The following is a 21,590-nucleotide window of genomic DNA, read 5'->3' as shown; positions in this document are numbered from 1 at the left end:
TGGCAGGAGATGCGGGATCTGGGGTGGGGAGAGGCAGGAGGCGTGGTATCTGGGGTGGGGAGTGGCAGGAGATGCGGGATCTGGGGTGGGGAGTGGCAGGAGATGCGGGATCTGGGGTGGGGCATGGCAGGAGGCGTGGTATCTGGGGTGGGGAGTGGCAGGAGATGCGGGATCTGGGGTGGGGAGTGGCAGGAGGCGTGGTATCTGGGGTGGGGAGAGGCAGGAGGCGTGGTATCTGGGGTGGGGAGTGGCAGGAGACGCGGGATCTGGGGTGGGGCGTGGCAGGAGATGCAGGATCTGGGGTGGAGAGTGGCAGGAGGCGTGGTATCTGGGGTGGGGAGAGGCAGGAGGCGTGGTATCTGGGGTGGGGAGTGGCAGGAGATGCAGGATCTGGGGTGGGGCGTGGCAGGAGGCGTGGTATCTGGGGTGGGGAGTGGCAGGAGATGCGGGATCTGGGGTGGGGAGTGGCAGGAGGCGTGGTAGCTGGGGTGGGGAGTGGCAGGAGATGCGGGATCTGGGGTGGGGCGTGGCAGGAGGCGTGGTATCTGGGGTGGGGAGTGGCAGGAGATGTGGGATCTGGGGTGGGGAGAGGCAGGAGGCGTGGTATCTGGGGTGGGGAGTGGCAGGAGATGCGGGATCTGGGGTGGGGCGTGGCAGGAGGCGTGGTATCTGGGGTGGGGAGTGGCAGGAGATGCGGGATCTGGGGTGGGGCGTGGCAGGAGGCGTGGTATCTGGGGTGGGGAGTGGCAGGAGATGCGGGATCTGGGGTGGGGCGTGGCAGGAGGCGTGGTATCTGGGGTGGGGAGTGGCAGGAGATGCGGGATCTGGGGTGGGGAGTGGCAGGAGACGCGGGATCTGGGGTGGGGAGAGGCAGGAGACGCGGGATCTGGGGTGGGGAGAGGCAGGAGGTGTGGGATCTTATATTTAGGATGACTTTTGGAACAGGTCTATTTGACATTCTCATAAAAACACTAGGGTATGTCTACACTACCTTCCTAGTTCGAACTAGCGGGGTAATGTATGCATACCGCACTTGCTAATGAAGCCCGGGATTTGAATTTCCCGGGCTTCATTAGCATAAGCGGGGAGCCGCCATTTTTAAATCCCCGCTGCTTCGAACCCCGTGCAGCGCGGCTACACGGGGCTCGAACTAGGTAGTTCGGACTAGGGTGCCTATTCCGAACTACCGGTACACCTCGTTTCACGAGGAGTAATGGTAGTTCGGAATAGGAACCTAGTCCGAACTACCTAGTTCGAGCCCCGTGTAGCCGCGCTACACGGGGTTCGAAGCAGCGGGGATTTAAAAATGGCGGCTCCCCGCTTATGCTAATGAAGCCTGGGAAATTCAAATCCCGGGCTTCATTAGCAAGTGCGGTATGCATACATTACCCCGCTAGTTCGAACTAGCGGGGTAGTGTAGACATACCCCTAGGGAAATGTGGTCTAGGTGTAATTACTGTCAGGTGGGTCCATACACAACAAGCCAGCATTGGAGGTTGGCTCTCAAATTGGGAGGGTGTGACGTAGTGGGGGTACTTGCTGGGCGGTGGTGACCTCTGCTGTCTGGAGCAAGACCCAGCAGGGAAAACCTCACTATGCAAAGGTGATGCCAAACCAGATAAACCCCATGGAGGAACAAAGGAAGGGGGAGCTGCCCTGGCTGGGGGGCAGGGCTGGAAGAGAGTTAGTTAGAGTGGCTGGCTGGAAGCATGGAGGAGACAGCCTAGGGAAAGGGGCTGGAGTTTAGGGGCCCAGTCTCCCCCCATCTCAAGGGGGCCTGAGGCATCCTAGCCCAGCTCTGTGACCAGATTCCATCTGTGCTGTGCTGTATCCTGGAGAGGCAATAAACTTCCTCTATTCCACCGGCTGGTGCAGTCGGTTTGTGCCATTTCGGGGTGCAGGAGACGGGGGACCCCCAACGCGCCGTCACAGAGGGCATATCTAGCAGGGTCCTGCAGGGGTCAGTTCTGGGTCTGTTACTATTCAGTATAAAACTGCAACATAAGGACATGAAGCTGGAACGTGGTAATGTGGATGTTAAAGGCAGAGAAAATTGGGGCTACTCAGTCCTGGGTTTAGAAGTAGCCATCCTTCTACAAAGGAAGGTCACCAGCCAGTTACAGAGAGAGGCTGCAGAACTGGTATTCGTCTACAGATTTGACACTGTTACCCTGGGCTTGAATAGAGAGAGGCATTAATTGGTTAATGCACTAACATGCCAATTTCCCTGCCTTTAACATTCACATTTCCACATCCAAAGCTATGAATGGGACACATCCAGCCCACTTAGACAGCTCCATTAACACAGATCCTACAGTTGACAGAGAAATGCCTTTTGCTGTTCTATGTATCTTGGATTCTGTTATTTCCTCTCAACTCCTCTGATGACGTGGGTTTTACCCACAAACGCTCATGATGCTATATATTTGGTGAGTCTCTAATGTGTCATTGTTTTAAAAGTTACAGACTAACACGGCTGCCCCTCTGATCCTTTGGGATTAGTGGAACCTCACATATGACTGAATTGGGTTTTCTGTGACCTTTCACTACTTCTCTGGGTGGAAGCCAAGGACTGTGTTTGGCTTCTGGTTAGCCAGTAGGTGCCGCAAAAGCCCTTTGGATACTGACTTGGTGGATCGAACTATAAAAATGAACCCCCTGTTTTCGGGGATTGTCTGCCTTGATTCTTGCAGTGTGCTTTAAGCATGGCATTCTCATTGTGGCCCGTCCGTGGCATCTGGCTACACTCACATCTCCCACAGGACGTTACATTTAATTACATCACTATTAATGAGTTATTCACCACTCGGAGCTCATGCTGTGCTCTGCTTACGACTAAAGTAAGAATTGCCTCTTCCCTTGTGGGTTGCATGATTTTGCTGCTCCAAAAAGCAGTCATTAATTGTGGCTAGACACTTGATTTCTGCATCTCAGCCTAAGGTGACAAGAACCACATCAATATGGGAAGAGTTGACATCCCCAGCTCTTACTGAGTTTTCTATTTTTGTAATCTCTCTAATATCCCTGAGCATTTCACAGTCACTGTCACCAACTTAGTCATGTGGCTGATAGTATATTCCTGCTGTTATCTTCCTACTATTCCAGCATGGAATTTCTAGCCGTAGAGATTTTACAGTACCGTTTGAGTCATTTAAGATTTCTCTATATTTGACTCTATACTTTCTTTCCTCTATATACTCCTCCACCAGCATGACCTAATCTGTAATTCCTATATAGTTTATACTGTCTGCTATTGATTATCATTCTTCTATCAAGTTTCTGTGATGCTTATTCTATCAATATCATACTTTACTACTAGGCACTCAAGTTAACACATCTTGATATTTCTAGAATTTGTATGCAATCAACTTATAAAACATTTCATTGTCTCCCTTCATGTGATGTAACTGAAAAGGACTTTTATTTTGTGAATGTTTCTCTTCAGTGCTGTTTTACTACCAGTACTTTATCAATAGTTTCATTAACGAGTTCAAGAAATGGCATGGAAAGTCTGCTTACAAACTTTGCTTGATACCAAATTGGGGGGTATGCAAGCATGTTAGAGGGCAGGATTAAAATTCAAAATGACTTGGACAACGTGGTGTATTGGAAGGAATTCAACAACAAGTAATTCAACAAAGAGAAATACAAAGTGCTTCACGTAGGAAGGACAAATCAAGTTCACAACTACAAACCAGGAAATAAGTGGCCAGGCAGCAGCGCGTCTGAAAAAGGCCAGGGCTGCAGAGTGGATTGGGACACAGTTGCTGTAAAGTTGAAAATCATTCTGGGGCGTATTAACAGGCGTGCTCCTTTTGAGGTCCAGTAGGGCATTAACCCGCCCACATCCAAAGGAGCCATGTGCCCAGGGGGCCGCAGAACCAAGATGGAGTAGAGACAGGCCCATGCTCCCCTCCGTCTATTGGTGGTAGGAGGTCCTGCCATTTGGAGTCTGGGTGGAACACGGGGGAGGGGAAGTGAAGAATGTGACGCACAAAGGTGCAGATGACTCTGGGGCGGTTCGAAAGGGAACCAGCGTACAGTGCGTGCATCTGGGGAGGGTGGTTGGAATGCACACAGGGCCGTGAGCCGATGGAAAGATCAGGGGGGCATTAAGGACTCCCAGGATGCCAGTCAGAGCTGTCAAGCCCCCAGTGGACCGGCCGGAGACCCGGGTGTGCACAGAGGGGGAGAACGGAAGTAGCCCCGGGATGGCTGCCCACAGTTTGGCTGAGCCAGAGCAGCGGTCAGCGAGTTGCGGTGCGGATCCCGCTGACCCAGTAGCCGGCTGCCCTGCTGCAGTTAGGGCCCTGGGCTGGGACGCAGTGGAGGGGGTGGGCCTGCCTCCCTCCTGCCACCGAACCCCTGGGTGGCCGTCTCCCCGCTCCGCCTGCGTTTGCCGGATCTCCACCTGCACAAGGAGACCTGGCTGTTGCTGTGCCTGCTTGCTGCCCCGCCCTGCACCAGGGCCTGGGCCTCATCACAGAAACTGGCGTATTGACCACTGGACTGGTCTGATCACAGGCCTGAGACCCAGGACCCCAGGGACTCGGTGGCCTCCCACTGAGCCGGTGGGGGAAGAGCCCCCTTGGTGAGGTCTGACGGGCTGCACGCAGGAGAACTGGCCCCCCCACAGGTGTGTTTAGGAGGCAGTGGGGCTCCCGGATGGAAGAGAGAGACCCTCCCTCCAAGACACAGTTCCAGGGCAGGGGCACAACACCAGCCCTGTGCAGGTGACGCCCCATCACTGGAGGTTTTTAAGAACAGGTTGGAGAAACACCTGTCAGGCAGGTTTAGATTTACTTGGTCCAGTCCAGCCCTACACGTCTAGGGTCTGGGAGCCTGGGGGAGTTCAGACCAGCTCAGCTCCCCCCTTCATTAGCCTTCACCTTCTGCCCACCGTTCGCCGTACCCAGAATGAAACTCCCCTCAGGTCTGACGTGGAGCCGAATAGGAACGGGCTCCTTAGCATTGACGCGCCATGTCACTGCTTTGTGCTTGTCCGTGCTCCGAATACAAACTGCGACTTACAGTCAAAGTAAATATTTAGTGAAAACCCCACACGGGAGGGTGGGTCCTGCCAAATTCCAGCACCTCTTAGGAAACAAAAGTGAGATTTTTCGGAGAGTAATTCTGCAGCCTCAGCACACGCGCCAGGCGCACGGTGCCCCTCCCACACGCGCCATGCGCACGGTGCCCCTCCCACACGCGCCATGCGCACGGTGCCCCTCCCACACGCGCCATGCGCACGGTGCCCCTCCCACACGCGCCATGCGCACGGTGCCCCTCCCACACGCGCCAGGCGCACGGTGCCCCTCCCACACGCGCCATGCGCACGGTGCTCCTCCCACACGCGCCATGCGCACGGTGCTCCTCCCACACGCGCCATGCGCACGGTGCCCCTTCCACACGCGCCATGCGCACGGTGCCCCTCCCACACGCGCCATGCGCACGGTGCCCCTCCCACACGCGCCATGCGCACGGTGCCCCTCCCACACGCGCCATGCGCACGGTGCCCCTTCCACACGCGCCATGCGCACGGTGCCCCTTCCACACGCGCCATGCGCACGGTGCTCCTCCCACACGCGCCATGCGCACGGTGCTCCTTCCACACGCGCCAGGCGCACGGTGCCCCTCCCACACGCGCCAGGCGCACGGTGCCCCTCCCACACGCGCCATGCGCACGGTGCCCCTTCCACACGCGCCATGCGCACGGTGCCCCTCCCACACGCGCCATGCGCACGGTGCCCCTCCCACACGCGCCAGGCGCACGGTGCCCCTCCCACACGCGCCATGCGCACGGTGCCCCTCCCACACGCGCCATGCGCACGGTGCCCCTCCCACACGCGCCATGCGCACGGTGCTCCTTCCACACGCGCCATGCGCACGGTGCCCCTCCCACACGCGCCATGCGCACGGTGCCCCTCCCACACGCGCCAGGCGCACGGTGCCCCTCCCACACGCGCCATGCGCACGGTGCTCCTCCCACACGCGCCATGCGCACGGTGCTCCTCCCACACGCGCCATGCGCACGGTGCCCCTTCCACACGCGCCATGCGCACGGTGCCCCTCCCACACGCGCCATGCGCACGGTGCCCCTCCCACACGCGCCATGCGCACGGTGCCCCTTCCACACGCGCCATGCGCACGGTGCCCCTTCCACACGCGCCATGCGCACGGTGCCCCTTCCACACGCGCCAGGCGCACGGTGCCCCTTCCACACGCGCCAGGCGCACGGTGCCCCTCCCACACGCGCCAGGCGCACGGTGCCCCTCCCACACGCGCCATGCGCACGGTGCTCCTCCCACACGCGCCATGCGCACGGTGCTCCTCCCACACGCGCCATGCGCACGGTGCCCCTTCCACACGCGCCATGCGCACGGTGCCCCTCCCACACGCGCCATGCGCACGGTGCCCCTCCCACACGCGCCATGCGCACGGTGCCCCTTCCACACGCGCCAGGCGCACGGTGCCCCTTCCACACGCGCCAGGCGCACGGTGCCCCTCCCACACGCGCCATGCGCACGGTGCCCCTCCCACACGCGCCATGCGCACGGTGCCCCTCCCACACGCGCCATGCGCACGGTGCTCCTCCCACACGCGCCAGGCGCACGGTGCCCCTCCCACACGCGCCATGCGCACGGTGCCCCTCCCACACGCGCCAGGCGCACGGTGCCCCTCCCACACGCGCCATGCGCACGGTGCCCCTCCCACACGCGCCAGGCGCACGGTGCTCCTCCCACACGCGCCATGCGCACGGTGCTCCTCCCACACGCGCCATGCGCACGGTGCCCCTTCCACACGCGCCATGCGCACGGTGCTCCTCCCACACGCGCCATGCGCACGGTGCTCCTCCCACACGCGCCATGCGCACGGTGCCCCTTCCACACGCGCCATGCGCACGGTGCCCCTCCCACACGCGCCATGCGCACGGTGCCCCTTCCACACGCGCCAGGCGCACGGTGCCCCTTCCACACGCGCCATGCGCACGGTGCTCCTTCCACACGCGCCATGCGCACGGTGCCCCTCCCACACGCGCCATGCGCACGGTGCCCCTCCCACACGCGCCAGGCGCACGGTGCCCCTCCCACACGCGCCATGCGCACGGTGCTCCTCCCACACGCGCCATGCGCACGGTGCTCCTCCCACACGCGCCATGCGCACGGTGCCCCTTCCACACGCGCCATGCGCACGGTGCCCCTCCCACACGCGCCATGCGCACGGTGCCCCTCCCACACGCGCCATGCGCACGGTGCCCCTTCCACACGCGCCAGGCGCACGGTGCCCCTCCCACACGCGCCATGCGCACGGTGCCCCTTCCACACGCGCCAGGCGCACGGTGCCCCTCCCACACGCGCCAGGCGCACGGTGCCCCTCCCACACGCGCCATGCGCACGGTGCTCCTCCCACACGCGCCATGCGCACGGTGCTCCTCCCACACGCGCCATGCGCACGGTGCCCCTTCCACACGCGCCATGCGCACGGTGCCCCTCCCACACGCGCCATGCGCACGGTGCCCCTCCCACACGCGCCATGCGCACGGTGCCCCTTCCACACGCGCCAGGCGCACGGTGCCCCTTCCACACGCGCCAGGCGCACGGTGCCCCTCCCACACGCGCCATGCGCACGGTGCCCCTCCCACACGCGCCATGCGCACGGTGCCCCTCCCACACGCGCCATGCGCACGGTGCTCCTCCCACACGCGCCAGGCGCACGGTGCCCCTCCCACACGCGCCATGCGCACGGTGCCCCTCCCACACGCGCCAGGCGCACGGTGCCCCTCCCACACGCGCCATGCGCACGGTGCCCCTCCCACACGCGCCAGGCGCACGGTGCTCCTCCCACACGCGCCATGCGCACGGTGCTCCTCCCACACGCGCCATGCGCACGGTGCCCCTTCCACACGCGCCATGCGCACGGTGCTCCTCCCACACGCGCCATGCGCACGGTGCTCCTCCCACACGCGCCATGCGCACGGTGCCCCTTCCACACGCGCCATGCGCACGGTGCCCCTCCCACACGCGCCATGCGCACGGTGCCCCTTCCACACGCGCCAGGCGCACGGTGCCCCTTCCACACGCGCCAGGCGCACGGTGCCCCTCCCACACGCGCCAGGCGCACGGTGCCCCTCCCACACGCGCCATGCGCACGGTGCCCCTTCCACACGCGCCATGCGCACGGTGCCCCTCCCACACGCGCCAGGCGCACGGTGCCCCTCCCACACGCGCCATGCGCACGGTGCCCCTTCCACACGCGCCATGCGCACGGTGCCCCTCCCACACGCGCCATGCGCACGGTGCCCCTTCCACACGCGCCAGGCGCACGGTGCCCCTCCCACACGCGCCAGGCGCACGGTGCTCCTCCCACACGCGCCAGGCGCACGGTGCCCCTCCCACACGCGCCATGCGCACGGTGCCCCTTCCACACGCGCCATGCGCACGGTGCCCCTCCCACACGCGCCATGCGCACGGTGCTCCTCCCACACGCGCCAGGCGCACGGTGCCCCTCCCACACGCGCCATGCGCACGGTGCCCCTCCCACACGCGCCATGCGCACGGTGCCCCTCCCACACGCGCCATGCGCACGGTGCCCCTTCCACACGCGCCATGCGCACGGTGCCCCTCCCACACGCGCCATGCGCACGGTGCCCCTTCCACACGCGCCATGTGCACGGTGCCCCTCCCACACGCGCCATGCGCACGGTGCTCCTCCCACACGCGCCATGCGCACGGTGCCCCTCCCACACGCGCCATGCGCACGGTGCCCCTTCCACACGCGCCATGCGCACGGTGCCCCTTCCACACGCGCCATGCGCACGGTGCCCCTCCCACACGCGCCATGCGCACGGTGCCCCTTCCACACGCGCCATGCGCACGGTGCTCCTCCCACACGCGCCATGCGCACGGTGCCCCTTCCACACGCGCCATGCGCACGGTGCTCCTCCCACACGCGCCATGCGCACGGTGCCCCTCCCACATGCGCCAGGCGCACGGTGCTCCTCCCACACGCGCCATGCGCACGGTGCCCCTCCCACACGCGCCAGGCGCACGGTGCTCCTCCCACACGCGCCAGGCGCACGGTGCCCCTCCCACACGCGCCAGGCGCACGGTGCTCCTCCCACACGCGCCAGGCGCACGGTGCCCCTCCCACACGCGCCATGCGCACGGTGCCCCTCCCACACGCGCCAGGCGCACGGTGCTCCTCCCACACGCGCCAGGCGCACGGTGCCCCTCCCACACGCGCCATGCGCACGGTGCCCCTCCCACACGCGCCAGGCGCACGGTGCTCCTCCCACACGCGCCATGCGCACGGTGCCCCTCCCACACGCGCCAGGCGCACGGTGCCCCTCCCACACGCGCCAGGCGCACGGTGCTCCTCCCACACGCGCCATGCGCACGGTGTTCCTCCCACACGCGCCATGCGCACGGTGCCCCTTCCACACGCGCCATGCGCACGGTGCCCCTCCCACACGCGCCATGCGCACGGTGCCCCCCCACACGCGCCATGCGCACGGTGCCCCTTCCACACGCGCCATGCGCACGGTGCCCCTTCCACACGCGCCAGGCGCACGGTGCTCCTTCCACACGCGCCATGCGCACGGTGCTCCTCCCACACGCGCCAGGCGCACGGTGCTCCTCCCACACGCGCCATGCGCACGGTGCCCCTCCCACACGCGCCATGCGCACGGTGCCCCTTCCACACGCGCCATGCGCACGGTGCTCCTCCCACACGCGCCATGCGCACGGTGCCCCTTCCACACGCGCCATGCGCACGGTGTTCCTCCCACACGCGCCATGCGCACGGTGCCCCTTCCACACGCGCCATGCGCACGGTGCCCCTTCCACACGCGCCATGCGCACGGTGCCCCTCCCACACGCGCCATGCGCACGGTGCCCCTTCCACACGCACATGTGAAATTAGGACTCGTTCTATGCAAAAAGGAGCCAGGTATTTGGACCCTTTCTTACCCAGAACACACCATTGCTCCCGACAGCACTGGCTCTTGTCAGAGACACAGTCGACCTAGGCACTTAAGGGGCCCCTATGACCATGGCCTGTGAGCTCTTGTAATCGGTCATCCAGGACAGGGGGGCGGGCACAGGGGAGGGGTCCAATCCACCAGGGATACAACAGGAGCAGCGGATGCTATTTGCTCTAATGCCTCCTTCATTTCAATTGGTGCAGCAGGCAGTGGGATGATCAGCCCCACAACCCGAGTCGGCAAAGGAGCAAATGCCGCCTGATGTAGCAGGCAAGTCTCGGGAGGTGACAGTCCCACTCTGCTCTGCACTGGCTAGTCCTCAGCTGGCGTTCTGTGTCCACTGTCGCCGCCAGTGAATAGAGAGGATGTGGAGAAATGGGGAGCTCCCGGGGGGTGACATGATCGAACATAAGAACGGCCGTAGTGGGTCAGACCAAAGTCCATCTAGCCCAGTAGCCTGTCTGCCCACAGCGGCCAACACCAGGTACCCCGGAGGCGGTGGACCGAAGACAATGATCAAGCCATTTGTCTCGTGCCATCCCTCTCCAGCATTCCACAAACAGAGGCCAGGAACACCATTCCTACCCCTGGCTAATAGCCTTTTATGGACCTAACGTCCATGAATTTATCTAGCTTCTCTTTAAACTCTGTTATAGTCCTAGCCTTCACAGCCTCCTCTGGCAAGGAGTTCCACAGGTTGACTACCCGCTGTGTAAAGAAGAACTTCCTTTTATTAGTTTTAAACCTGCTACCCATTAATTTCATTTGGTGTCCTCTAGTCCTTCTATTATGGGAACTAATAAATAACTTTTCTTTATCTGCCCTCTCCACACCACTCATGATTTTATAGACCTCTATCATATCCCCCCTCAGTCTCCTCTTTTCTAAACTGAAAAGTCCCAGTTGCTTTAGCCTCTCTTCATATGGGATCAAAGCAATGGCATGGCAGGTATAGAACAAAGGCTGAAGGAACGGGGGTGGTTAGTCTGGAAAGGAGGAGACTGAGGGGACGTGACAAGCTTCCAAAAGAAGGAGCCATCTGTCTTGCATGGTTTAGACACAGCAAATCCTGCACCAGGGCAGAGGGCTACACCTTTCTGTCACTTCTTACTCTGTGGTCTATGATTCTCCGATCTTAGCTTCCCAGCACCCACATGTCACACAAGTGTTTAGACCCGGGTGCTCACAGTTACTTTGCTGGCTTCAGAGTGTGGTCACTAACTCTTGCTGGTGGCTGCTCCAGCAATTTTTCCTAAAATACTTAATTAGCATTAGGAAAACCAAGGAAATCTGCATCTAGCCACGTCCAAGCGGCTCCTTGGGGCTTCTCATGGCCCAGGGAGAGCTGCCTGAGGAAGGCAGGTTGGGAACGGCAGAGTTGTTGACTCGAGTCCCACGACTTGAATTCGAGTCCGACTTAAGGCGCCTCGGTGACTCGACTTGAGACACGACTCGGGTTCATTGTGTGTGACGCGAGACTCGACTTGGACTTGACAATGGCGACAACACTGGGCAACGGACTGACCACCTGCAGCGTCCCCAGGTCCCGGAGCCTCCGCCAGACAGGCGCGGGGGAGCTGCCCTTGACTGAACACTGCAGCCACCTCCACAGAGGAACCACTTCCGGCCGGGGGTCTCCAGAGACTCTACCGGGAGCCTTCAGGGAGGCCACTCAGTGCAGGGCCCTGACCCCCGCAGGTGGTGCTAGTGCGAACACTAAGGCAGCGCATCGTCCAGCTCTCCAGGCGCAAGGGCTGGGTGCAGCAGGGGGACCACTGCTTCTTGAGAGGGGAAGCCTAAGGGGAAGGCATGTCCACTTTGGGGGGCGATGCTCCCCAGGCCGCTCCCCCAGTCTCCAGCCCTGGGTTGGATGCTGCTGTAGTCACAGGGGAAACAACCCCCGGGTGGCAGCATAGGAGAAATGCACAGTGGGGCAGGGGTCGTGACTGGAGAGGCCCTGGCACTGGGGAGCAATTGCGGCTTTGCCTGTGCGGAAAACCGGGCTCCTGAGCTCATAGAATCGTGGAAAGAGAAGCCCGAGTGGAAAGGCACACGAGTTGCCCAGCTCAGCCGCAGGGACCAGCCCGGCTGCGCTCTGCCCAGCTGTTACAAATGTCCCAGGCTTCTTCACTTCCTCTCGCTTGCGTCAGCGCCGGCAGGCAGCGTGCCAGGGACAAGTGAGCAGGGGCTGAGCGCAAGGAGAGCAGTCGGCTCCCACCTCTCCCCTCACTGCTCAGCAGCGCTGTGATTTCCCAGCCATGCAAAGCCTCAATGTCAGCTCAGGTCAAGTATCAGCAACAGCATTTTCCAAACAAACGAAGTGCGAGATTGGCCCCAGCCACTTGGGACACAGCGAGGCAGAGAAGCCAGGCCTCCAGGCCAGCAGAATTAAGACTCAGCCACGCGACGTGTGCTCAATCGATGTGCTTGGCTGCTTTGGGAATCGCACTAACCACTAACCCACGCTGTCTGCCCACAGCCCACAAGAAAATCCAGGAGGCCTGAGGTCCAGCATTCCGCATGCACCCAGCCGGCAGCGTGTCACGTTCTCTGGGGCTGCTAGTCCTCGCCCAGGCTAACGGTTACTCCTGCGTGTCCAGCGTAGAGACGGGGACTGAAAAGGCAACGCAGGGCATGGGGAGCGCGGTGCCAGACGTGGGATGCCCGGATCCAGCGTGCCGGTTGGAAATGCTGTGGGGCGGGGTGGGGGTGGGGGCGAACCCCTGCCCCGTTCACGGGCAGTTCGGTGTCTGCGCTTGGGATTTATAGCCCTGCCTCTCCCGGTCAGGCCTTTCCTGCAGGGAGAGAGAGAGAGTTGTCCCTCGCAGCCGGCTGGTCGGCCACTCCCCCGGCATGTGGGAGACCTGTTAGACCCAACTTTCCTATGTCCCAGCAGCGTGTCCTCGCCACCGCACGAAGGGGAAGAATGCTCAAGCTGTCCCGTGTGTAAACACTTAAATATTCATCAGTGTGGGGGCTGGACCAGTGGCTACTTGGCTTGAGTTACCCTGTCATGCTTCCTTTTTCTGTGGGCGAGGCAAGCCCGGAGCATGCCCCTTAGCCTGGGCCACCGTGGCAAAGTGGGGATTGCCTGCAATATTCATACAAAGGCGACACGTGCCTCAGTTTCCCCTGTGTTTTGCATGGTTTCCCAGTGAGGGAAAAAGGTCCAAGTTTGTTCTCAGGGCAAGCGACGAGAACCCCTGCCCCAGGACATTCCCATCCCAGAGGGACACACATTTCCCTGCTTCCTAGTGGGGAACGCCCAACCTGTCCTGACTGGAGCCATTCTCCCTGTGGCAATTGTGCTCCTGGACGTGGCTGGCGTGTCCCTGCAGCCCCCGAGAAAGGCAGAGCAGGGGGTCTCCACATGCCGTCCTTGCCAGGACACACCATTGATTGATAATGGAGAACCGTGGCCAGGAGAAGCTGTGGAGTCGCTCAGGAACAAAGGAGGCTGGCCATACTGGGTCAGACCAACGCGCTGCCAGTGCCAAGGAATGAACAGAGCAGGCAATCGTGGAGTGAGCGGCAGGTGTGAGCTGGGGGAAGGAGCCTGTGAAGTAAGGCTATGTCACTGAGGCTATGTCTAGACTGCAGGCTTCTTCCAGAAGAGATTTTCCAAAAAACCTTCTTCTGCAAGAGCACGTCCACACAGAGCAGCTCACCTGCTCCTTGGCCAGACAGCGTCCACACTGAGCAGACGCTCCCGCGCGTCAGCTGCGGTTGCTATGGGCCACCAGGGCACTGGGGCTTTTCCCTCTTTCCCCTTCTTCCGAAAGAACTCCCTCCTCCCCGCCCACACGCACCTTTTTCCGACAGAGCTTCCTCCTCGTAGAAAGAGGATACCAACGCCGGAAACCCCCTGCTCTTCCCGTTTCCTTTCGGAAGAGTGGGATTGCAGTGTGGCCAGAACTCAGGTGTTGTCGGAAAAACGGCCGTGAGAGAGGGACAGCACTGGCCATGGGGCTCATGACTGTGCGCTGGGCTCTGGCTAACCAGAGTGGGCAACAGCGCAGCTTAGCTTTGCCCCCCTGGGCTGCTCCAAGGGCTGGCGGATCTGCAGCCAGGTGACTCATAACAATTCCCTTGTTTTGCAAAGGCCACTTGTGTCACTGGAGTCCTGGAGGCCATGGGCCTGGCCCAGCAGACTGGGGGTCCCGGGGTCTGGCCTTCCCCTGGTCCTCTCCCAGGAGACTGGTAACAGGCTGGGCCTCAGCCAGGGCCCATGACTCTGTGGTAGCCCACAGGCCCGCAGGCGCCTCCGGGACACCATTGGCAGAAACAGGCCAGGGGGCCGTGAGCGTCCGCTCAGCGGGGGCAGCGAGAATGGGCGTGACGTTCCCAGAGGCTTTGCCCCGACAGGGCAGTGTGCGTGCAGTCGAGCTGTGGATTCGCTGTCCGTGGGGGGCTCCAGTCTTGGCTCCTGCGGTTGCCCTGGGGTCTCAGCAGCCGGGCTGAGGTATTTTCCCCGTCAATCGCCACGTGGGACTGGCTCCCACAGGGAGCCACCTCTCCCCTGGCTCGGCCACGGAGCCAGACGTTCATCTCCCCGAGATCCTGCGTGGGGCTCCAGGGGGCAGCACCTCTCCACGTTCTGTCAGCCCCCCGGGGCCACCAGGGGACCGGTCAGAGCCCTCTGCCGCGGGCGGGGGGCCGCTCCCTGGGTTGCCGTGGTTTCCTTCACACACGGGCTCACAGTTTGGTTCAGCGCCCCCACTCTACAAACGGCTCCCGTCCCTCCCTGCCCCTGCCGAGACTGAGCACGCGCAGAGGGCCTTTCGCCTCCGGCCACGCCAGGCAGCGCGCCCACAGCACGGCAGAGAGCAGCACCTCCTGGCAGGCAGCGGGACGCCCGGCTCTGCTTGTGCAGGAGGGTTGCTCTGGGGGTCAGAGGCTGCACCACCCTGGCGCGGACAGTTCCATGGCCAGCGCTGCGATGCCAAACAAGGGTAAAGCCGTGCGGCACCCACAGGTCGCTAGAGCCGGCCTGGCCCCAGCTGCCAGCCTGCCTGCAAACAGGGTGAACCTGCAGACAGTCCATTTCGCTGCTGGCTCCGGGGTGACAGCTGAGCCACTCTTGGGGCCAGGCCTGTCCACAGCAGCCCTGGCAGAAACCGGAAACCTGCCACGTGTTTCCCTCCCCACGAACTCTGGAGGGTTTGGTCTGGTCTGATCAGCTGCTAAGGCCAGATCTTCGTGCCAGGCCAGAGGGCAGCTGCAAGGTGTGTCAGGTCCCTGATGGACGGCTCACGTCCAGCCACAGCCCATGAGCTGCTCCCGGCTAGCTCCGGGGGACGGAGAAGCGAGAGCAGGGCACGGCCTGGCTGCTGTCAGCCAAGGGAGAGCAGGGCTGTCTATGGGACCCCTGGCACAGAGGCCAGGAGGGCGAGGTCTGTGACATGAGACATCCTGCCCTCGGGCCGAGCTGCCAGCCCCAGTGCATTGTATCGGCTGGATGCAGCGTGGTCTTGGGCAGTGTGCGGCTGTGGCAGTCACAGTGGGGACTGGGGAGGGACTCTGCATAGGATGCATCAGGAACAGCCCCCCCGTTGTCGCCATGGGCTCTGCACTGGGCGTTTCTCAGGCCCCATCACCCCTCAGGCTCAGCCTGGCTGGAAGGGCAGTCCCCAGCCCCTGCTCCCAGGGGTGCAGGTGCTGGCAGGCAGAGGGACAGAGGGAGATCAGGGCCATGGCTCTGCCTAAGAGGCCCAGGTGGCATGTGGCCGATGCAGGCAGAGACCCAGCCTTTGGCTGCAGCAAGGCCCCTGTGCGTTCCAGCCAGTCCCGTGCCCAGGACACGCTAGGTCCTGGCCAGCTCCCTGCTGCCTGGCACCTTGTGTGTCATGGGCAGCGGGGGAATAGGAGTGCGAAGAGAGAGGATTTGCACCCACTAATGCCTGGTCTCTCCTCCTGCCGGCTGGCAGCATCCGTGCTTGTCTCCAGACCCTCCCCTGCTACTGACTGGGTTGGGAGACGGAGTCCATCTGGGAGCAGCTCCTGCCCCGTGACGCCTCTGGGTCAAGAGCCTGCTGGTGCGTGTGCCTGGGCAGGCCACTGGAACATGGAGCAGCGCGTGAAGTGCCCTAGGAGCACGGAGCCCTCCTATGGAACAGCAGGGCCAGCCTGGCCCCCACACCTTAGCCCGGTGCATTGTGGAGACGGCGGGTGACATCGCCCCTGCTCTCAGAAGGGGAAGCTGAGGCACAGGGCCCAAGGACCGGGGTTGCACCTGCACACACCTGAGCTTGGGCACCCTAGTTTGAAAAGCCTGGCTCCTGCTTGGGAGCCGCGGTCAGCACCCTGGAGGCAGAGCACGCAGCACAGATTTGAGTCCTCGCAGGGGGCCCGCACATGCTAAGGGATCTGCAAGGTGAAGGCTCTGAATCAGGCCTTGAGAGGAGCACACAGGCAACTCCTTTTCGTGGGGGAGTCTGTCCCAGGTCTGTGATCCGGCACAACCTCGCCCTTGTCTGTCTGAGAACCGACTTCACTAAGGCCGGTAGGGGCACATGTCAGCATCCAGCCCAAGAGTTTCCATCAGCCTCACTCCTGCCTCCCTGTCAGAGGGCATGGGACCCGCCCCTCCTGCCCAGGCCCTGGGGAGCTGCCCCAGCCTGCCTCCATGGCTGCCTGGATTACCCTTTGGGGCTCATCTGCCACTCGGGGATACTAGGCAGGGGCGCAAGCTGGGAATCCCGAGCCACGATTCCAGTAACAGCCTTAGGTCAGACCTTGTCCCCAGACAATCTTCAGACGGTCCCCAGAAGCTTCCTTGCTCTCCATTACCGCATCTGCTTCCCCCTCCACCGAACAGAGCTGTGCGCCCTCAGGCAGGTCTACACTGGTGAAGAAAGCCGATGCGAGATGCGCAACTCCAGCTATGGGATCTGCGCAGCTGGAGTCTATGTACTGGCATCGATTTTCTGGGGCGCCCCCACAGGAGGAGGTCGAGGGGAGAAACGCTCCTGTCGACGTCCCATCACAAGGAGTGCCCGCGCCAACAGAGGCCCCCGCAGGCTATGTCTACACTCGCATCTTCTTGAGCGAGTAATATGCAAATGAGGCTAAGCGTGCGACCTGCGAAATTGAACCCTGGAAGATCAATTGTCAGGGCATCGATCCTCCAGTAAGTGGCGGGATGGCCTCAGACACTCAAGGGGACTCACGCCTTGTACATGTACAGTGCAGAGAAACCCTCTTTCCCTTTTGCTCATTCACTGTAAGCCAAAGGTCTCAACCGACTTCTTCACCTACATGCAGCCTGGCACCCCTGCTGCAGCCAGACAAAGGCACCTTTGTCCGTCCACACAGCACAGGCTGCCCACTGTCAGCCTAGGGCACCATCAGTGCTAGGTCATGCTGAGATGTGTCTAGAATATTATACAGGCTGAATCTCTACTCCAGCGCTCTCTGGTCCAGCAACACCCATGATCTGGCATGATTTGAATGAGCCGGATGGCCACTTATCATGGGTGTGGCCAGGTTTCCCGCAATCCCATAACATTTGTTTACAGCCACCAGTCCTGGCTCTCAGTGTTCTGTGCTGTTATTTAGCTCGAATGTACCCTGAAATGCCTTCTAGGGCCCAGTTAGCACGGCAGTGCTGGTCATGCTGCTAGACAATATCGGCCTCCCATGGCTCGGCAAATTCTCTGGCTCGGCGCCGGTCAGGTCCGTGGACGTCGGACTAGAGACGTTCGACCTGCACGTCCATTCCTAGCACTGTGGTACTGTTAGGGTAGGACTTTTAAAATGTTTCCTCATTGGTGACCAGGGAAGGTGGAAACAAGTAGAGCCTTGCAAGTCTGCAGCTATTGGCTTTTACCTGCATCCACAGACCACGTTGGCTGCCCATGGAGCGGGTGCAGATGCACATGCAGGGCTCTAGGAACAGGTTCAGAGTGAGGGCTGGTTCGTGCTGCATTTGCTGGCTGTCAGAGCTGGTGCGTGGTGTGTGCTGTGGCATTCCAGTAATGCCTGAGACCAGCGGCTCTCTCTGTAGGAAGGGTCTGTTCTGGAAAGGGTTAAATACATTCAGGGAGATAGGTTCCTGGAGCGGCCCCTTGCGTGTCCCAGTTGATTTAATGTGCTCCCATTGATACTTGGAGCCTGCAGGACAGCATGGCAGCCAGGCTAGCTGGAAGAATCATTGTTCCTGCAAAATTTGTCAGGATGACCTCAGGTTTGCATGTTTATCTTTGGCAAAATAGACAAAATAAACACACACACAAATCCTTGTCTCTTACTTCTAGGAAATAGGTGAAGAAAACCCTAGTGCCTGCAACACGTTGGGGCTGCTGGCGTGTGGGTTATTCCCATTGCACAGCACAGCTGGGTTCCCACCTTCCACTCGGAGCAGCTGTCCCTTGCATGCGACGGTGACTGCTGCAGGGTCTGCACAGCTGTGCCCAGGACTTCCCCTCCGCTGAGGGCAGCTGAGAGAGGAGAAACTCGCCATGTTTCTGGGCACAGGACTCAAGGGAGGATCATCAGGGACTGACAGAGGCCATCTCCAGCTGCTTCTTCCTGCCTGCAGAAACTCATTCCCTTCCTGGGTCCCACTGAAGCTGCCAACGTGGAGCCAAGCGACTAGGCGAGATGGGCCGTCAATAGGTCAAAATGACTCCAGCAACTGGAGGGAACAGCTGTCTGTACCGCCGGAGGACCGCCACGCTCTGTGGAGCCTGGCACTAGGACATGGGTCAGACCATTAACATGTTTCCACTGCCCATTATGTCTCCGACAGCCCTTTCTGTATGTCAGTGACTCAGGCAAGAGCCCGCTCCTCCGGCCTGAGCCACCTCGACACCGAGCTGCTCAATGGACACGTGTGATCACGAGTCACAAAGAAGAGTTTACCTGAGGGAATGATCACAGCCCTCAGCTGCCACCTGCCTGCTTACACCTTTCCCAAGGCAAGAGGGTCCTGTGAGGGCCTGCTTCTCCATGCCTGACCCCCGGGTGTCATTTACACCCATGCAAAGCCCGTGCAAAGCGGGTGTGGGACCCAACTCTGTCCTCTACTCCCTGACAGCAGCATGGGTATTTTCCAGAGGCTGTGAACGGGGTTTGTGCAAGAGCAAGCAAGGGCCAAGCCCATAAACGACTTGTTCCAAACTGAGAGTGATTGGTTCAGTCATTTACTCAGTTTGCTCCTCTATTGCGTGTCATGTGGCAATTTACCTCAGACTCAAGCCAACAGGACTCTGGTTCCTGCCAACATTCACCTTTCTCTTCTCCCCCCAGTTTTAGCCATGTCAGCAGCTGGGATTGGGAGGCTGTTAATGCTGGCCCTGAGGCATCTCGGGCACTCAGCTGCACCATGGCTAGAAATAAACATCCACAAAGCTGGGATTTGGGGAAGATGTGCCCTAAAGTAATAAATAGGCAACATATTGTCAAATCGGCATCGTATCTTTCGGCAGCCAAACAGCTGTTCTGGGAACAAAAGCCACAAAGTGAAGAATGCGCCAGAAATCAACTGCTTTACAATTGCTGAAAGTCATGAGAATGGATGTAAGTGAAGACCCACTTAAACGTTTACTTTAAATTAAAAAAATCATTAGCAAAATATGTTTTGAAATTCTGCAGTCAGCTCCATAATAATCTCCTCTTGCAAATACCCCGAAGTGAGTCTGAAAACCAGGGGTGGTTCATTTGAAAAGAATGTGATGACACAGAACACATCCCCATCCCCATCCCCCTCTCTTCAGGAAGGTGGCAGTGTTGCTTTGGAGTTGCTGCCTGAATCGCTAGGAACCGAGATGTCCTTCCAGTGAACAGGAATGGACCATAATACACCAGCAGAGTCTAAGGAACGCCTCCATCTAATGAAATGTAAGATCGCAGTGATACGGAAACCACACCAAAGTCCTGGAGCCAAGCTGTGTGGCACTTAGCCAGGCTAGGACCCTTGTGGTTCCCCACCCCCACACACTTGGGTTTTTAACCAACTGCCAACTTTGTATTTGCTGAGAAAACAAAGTTTAAATTGACCACCCAGCTGTGTGAGATAACACCAGCATGTCTAGGGCTGGTACCGAAGCCTCTGATCTTATAGCCCGAGCACACACAAAGGCAAACCAAGAGTGGGTGAAGGTCTGGCGGGGCGGAGGGGACCTGCGAGCAGGTTGTCAGACACGTTGTTCTTGCATTACGATCAATTAATTTACATTCATTAGTGTAAGTTCAAAGAAAGAACAGCCCCCCCATATCCACCCAGCTCTATAGACCACGGACAGCGGGGCTGAGTCGGAGCCCCCATCCCACGGTTCCCGTCACTCACCTGGACTCACGCAGGCTGCCCTCTGAGACGCCCCCTCCCTGGGACTTCCATTGACTCGCGAGAGGGGGGCATGTTTTAGTTGCAGCCCTGTGAAAGCGGCCCTCAGCTGGGCGGCTCTGGCTTTATGGCTCTGATGATGTCACTTTACATATTTTGCATGTTCCATTTGTTATTTTTACTTCTAAAAATGACGCATTTCTGCAAATTCATTTTTTTCCAATTAGTCACCACTTAATGGAACAAAGTCAGTTGCCTGGATGTCAGAGGAAATGTCAGGCCCGTCTGCTCTCTGACGAGCGTGTGTACAGGCTAGCACCTGGGATATATATGGAGGGGATTAGGCATGTCGGTTCTCACAGCCGCTCCTTGGGATTTCTGACCCAGTCCTTTCCAACAGGGTCCAGGCCAAGAGCCCTGGGAACCGTCGCTCTCCCAACACACACCACAGACATCAATTGAAAGCAGCGAAGAAGCCGCTAAACCGTAAGAGAGAAGAAGAAAGGGCATTTCTTCCTTGCAGAGCAGCCTCTGGGAGCGCAAAGCCGTGACAGCTTTACGACTCCCTGGTTATTTTACTTGCATGCGGCTTTCGAACACTTAATGAAAAGCAGTGTCCGGCTGAGGCTGGCCGGAGAGGAAAGCTTTAGACGCAATTCCTGATGCTTAGCCCTACCTGATCTGAACTTGCTCCGGATCAGCAAAGAATGCTCAGAACCCAGTAGCGTCATGGTGACTCTCTGTGCACAGGTCCCGAAAGCCCCGCGCTCGAAGCAGGGACTGGCTCCGAGGAGACAAGCGGGCCGCTGCCAGGACCCCAGGGTTCATCCAGCTCTCCTGAGGGCCTCAGGGTGCGTTCAGAGCGGGGCTTGCAGAACGCAGCAGGGGACTGGAACTGAGTTGGTCCCATCCAGCACTGCCCCTCCACAGAAACCAACTGCTCGCCCCTGTGCTGGGCTGAACTAAATAACTTGGCGCTAGCAGGACCCTCCTCCTGCTCAGAGTTTACTATCAGCAGCATCACTGGGTGTCCTGGCTGATGTCATAGTCTAGCAGGGAGCAGCAACTATCACTAAAGGGTCTTGGGGAAGACAGAAGTTGGATATCTGATCCGTATTACTACCAACAGCAGCTTGGCCAATCGGGAGGCGCCTTGTCTCAGACAGCCGGCTTTCCAGCGGCTCCGAAATAGCAGCAGACCTCGGACTTAACTCTTTCCAGCACGGCGCCACTGGGAGTCCTGCGGGATGGGACTCACTGCACAGCCCCGGGGCGGGCGGATTGATAGCTCTGGCTGGAAAACAATCTGGGTCTCTCACTCTC

At 60.2% G+C, this 21,590-nt stretch overlaps 1 protein-coding gene across 5 annotated transcripts in view; it reads right to left on the bottom strand.

Moving 5' to 3' along the window:
* MYOCD (myocardin) overlaps positions 1 to 21,359 on the bottom strand; it is a 59,834-nt gene extending 38,475 nt beyond the window's left edge. For 4 of the 5 annotated variants that reach the window (XM_075903445.2, XM_075903446.2, XM_075903440.2 and 1 more), the window contains exon 1: positions 20,944 to 21,359. Coding sequence is in view for 2 of the 5 variants with exons in the window: in XM_075903440.2 (XP_075759555.1) it covers positions 20,944 to 20,998 (55 nt within the window). In the remaining 3 variants the exon portion in view is untranslated. Of the gene's footprint in view, positions 1 to 20,270 lie in introns of all 5 variants that reach the window. The other variant, XM_075903444.2, reaches the window with a different exon arrangement.
* Positions 21,360 to 21,590: the final 231 nt, after the last annotated feature.

The sequence above is a fragment of the Pelodiscus sinensis genome, chromosome 20, assembly GCF_052426305.1.
Source record: "Pelodiscus sinensis isolate ZL-2025 chromosome 20, ASM5242630v1, whole genome shotgun sequence".
Lineage (NCBI taxonomy): Eukaryota > Metazoa > Chordata > Testudines > Trionychidae > Pelodiscus > Pelodiscus sinensis.
The sequence above is the reverse complement of the archived record's forward strand: the minus strand, read 5'-3'. Positions and strand labels throughout refer to the sequence as shown.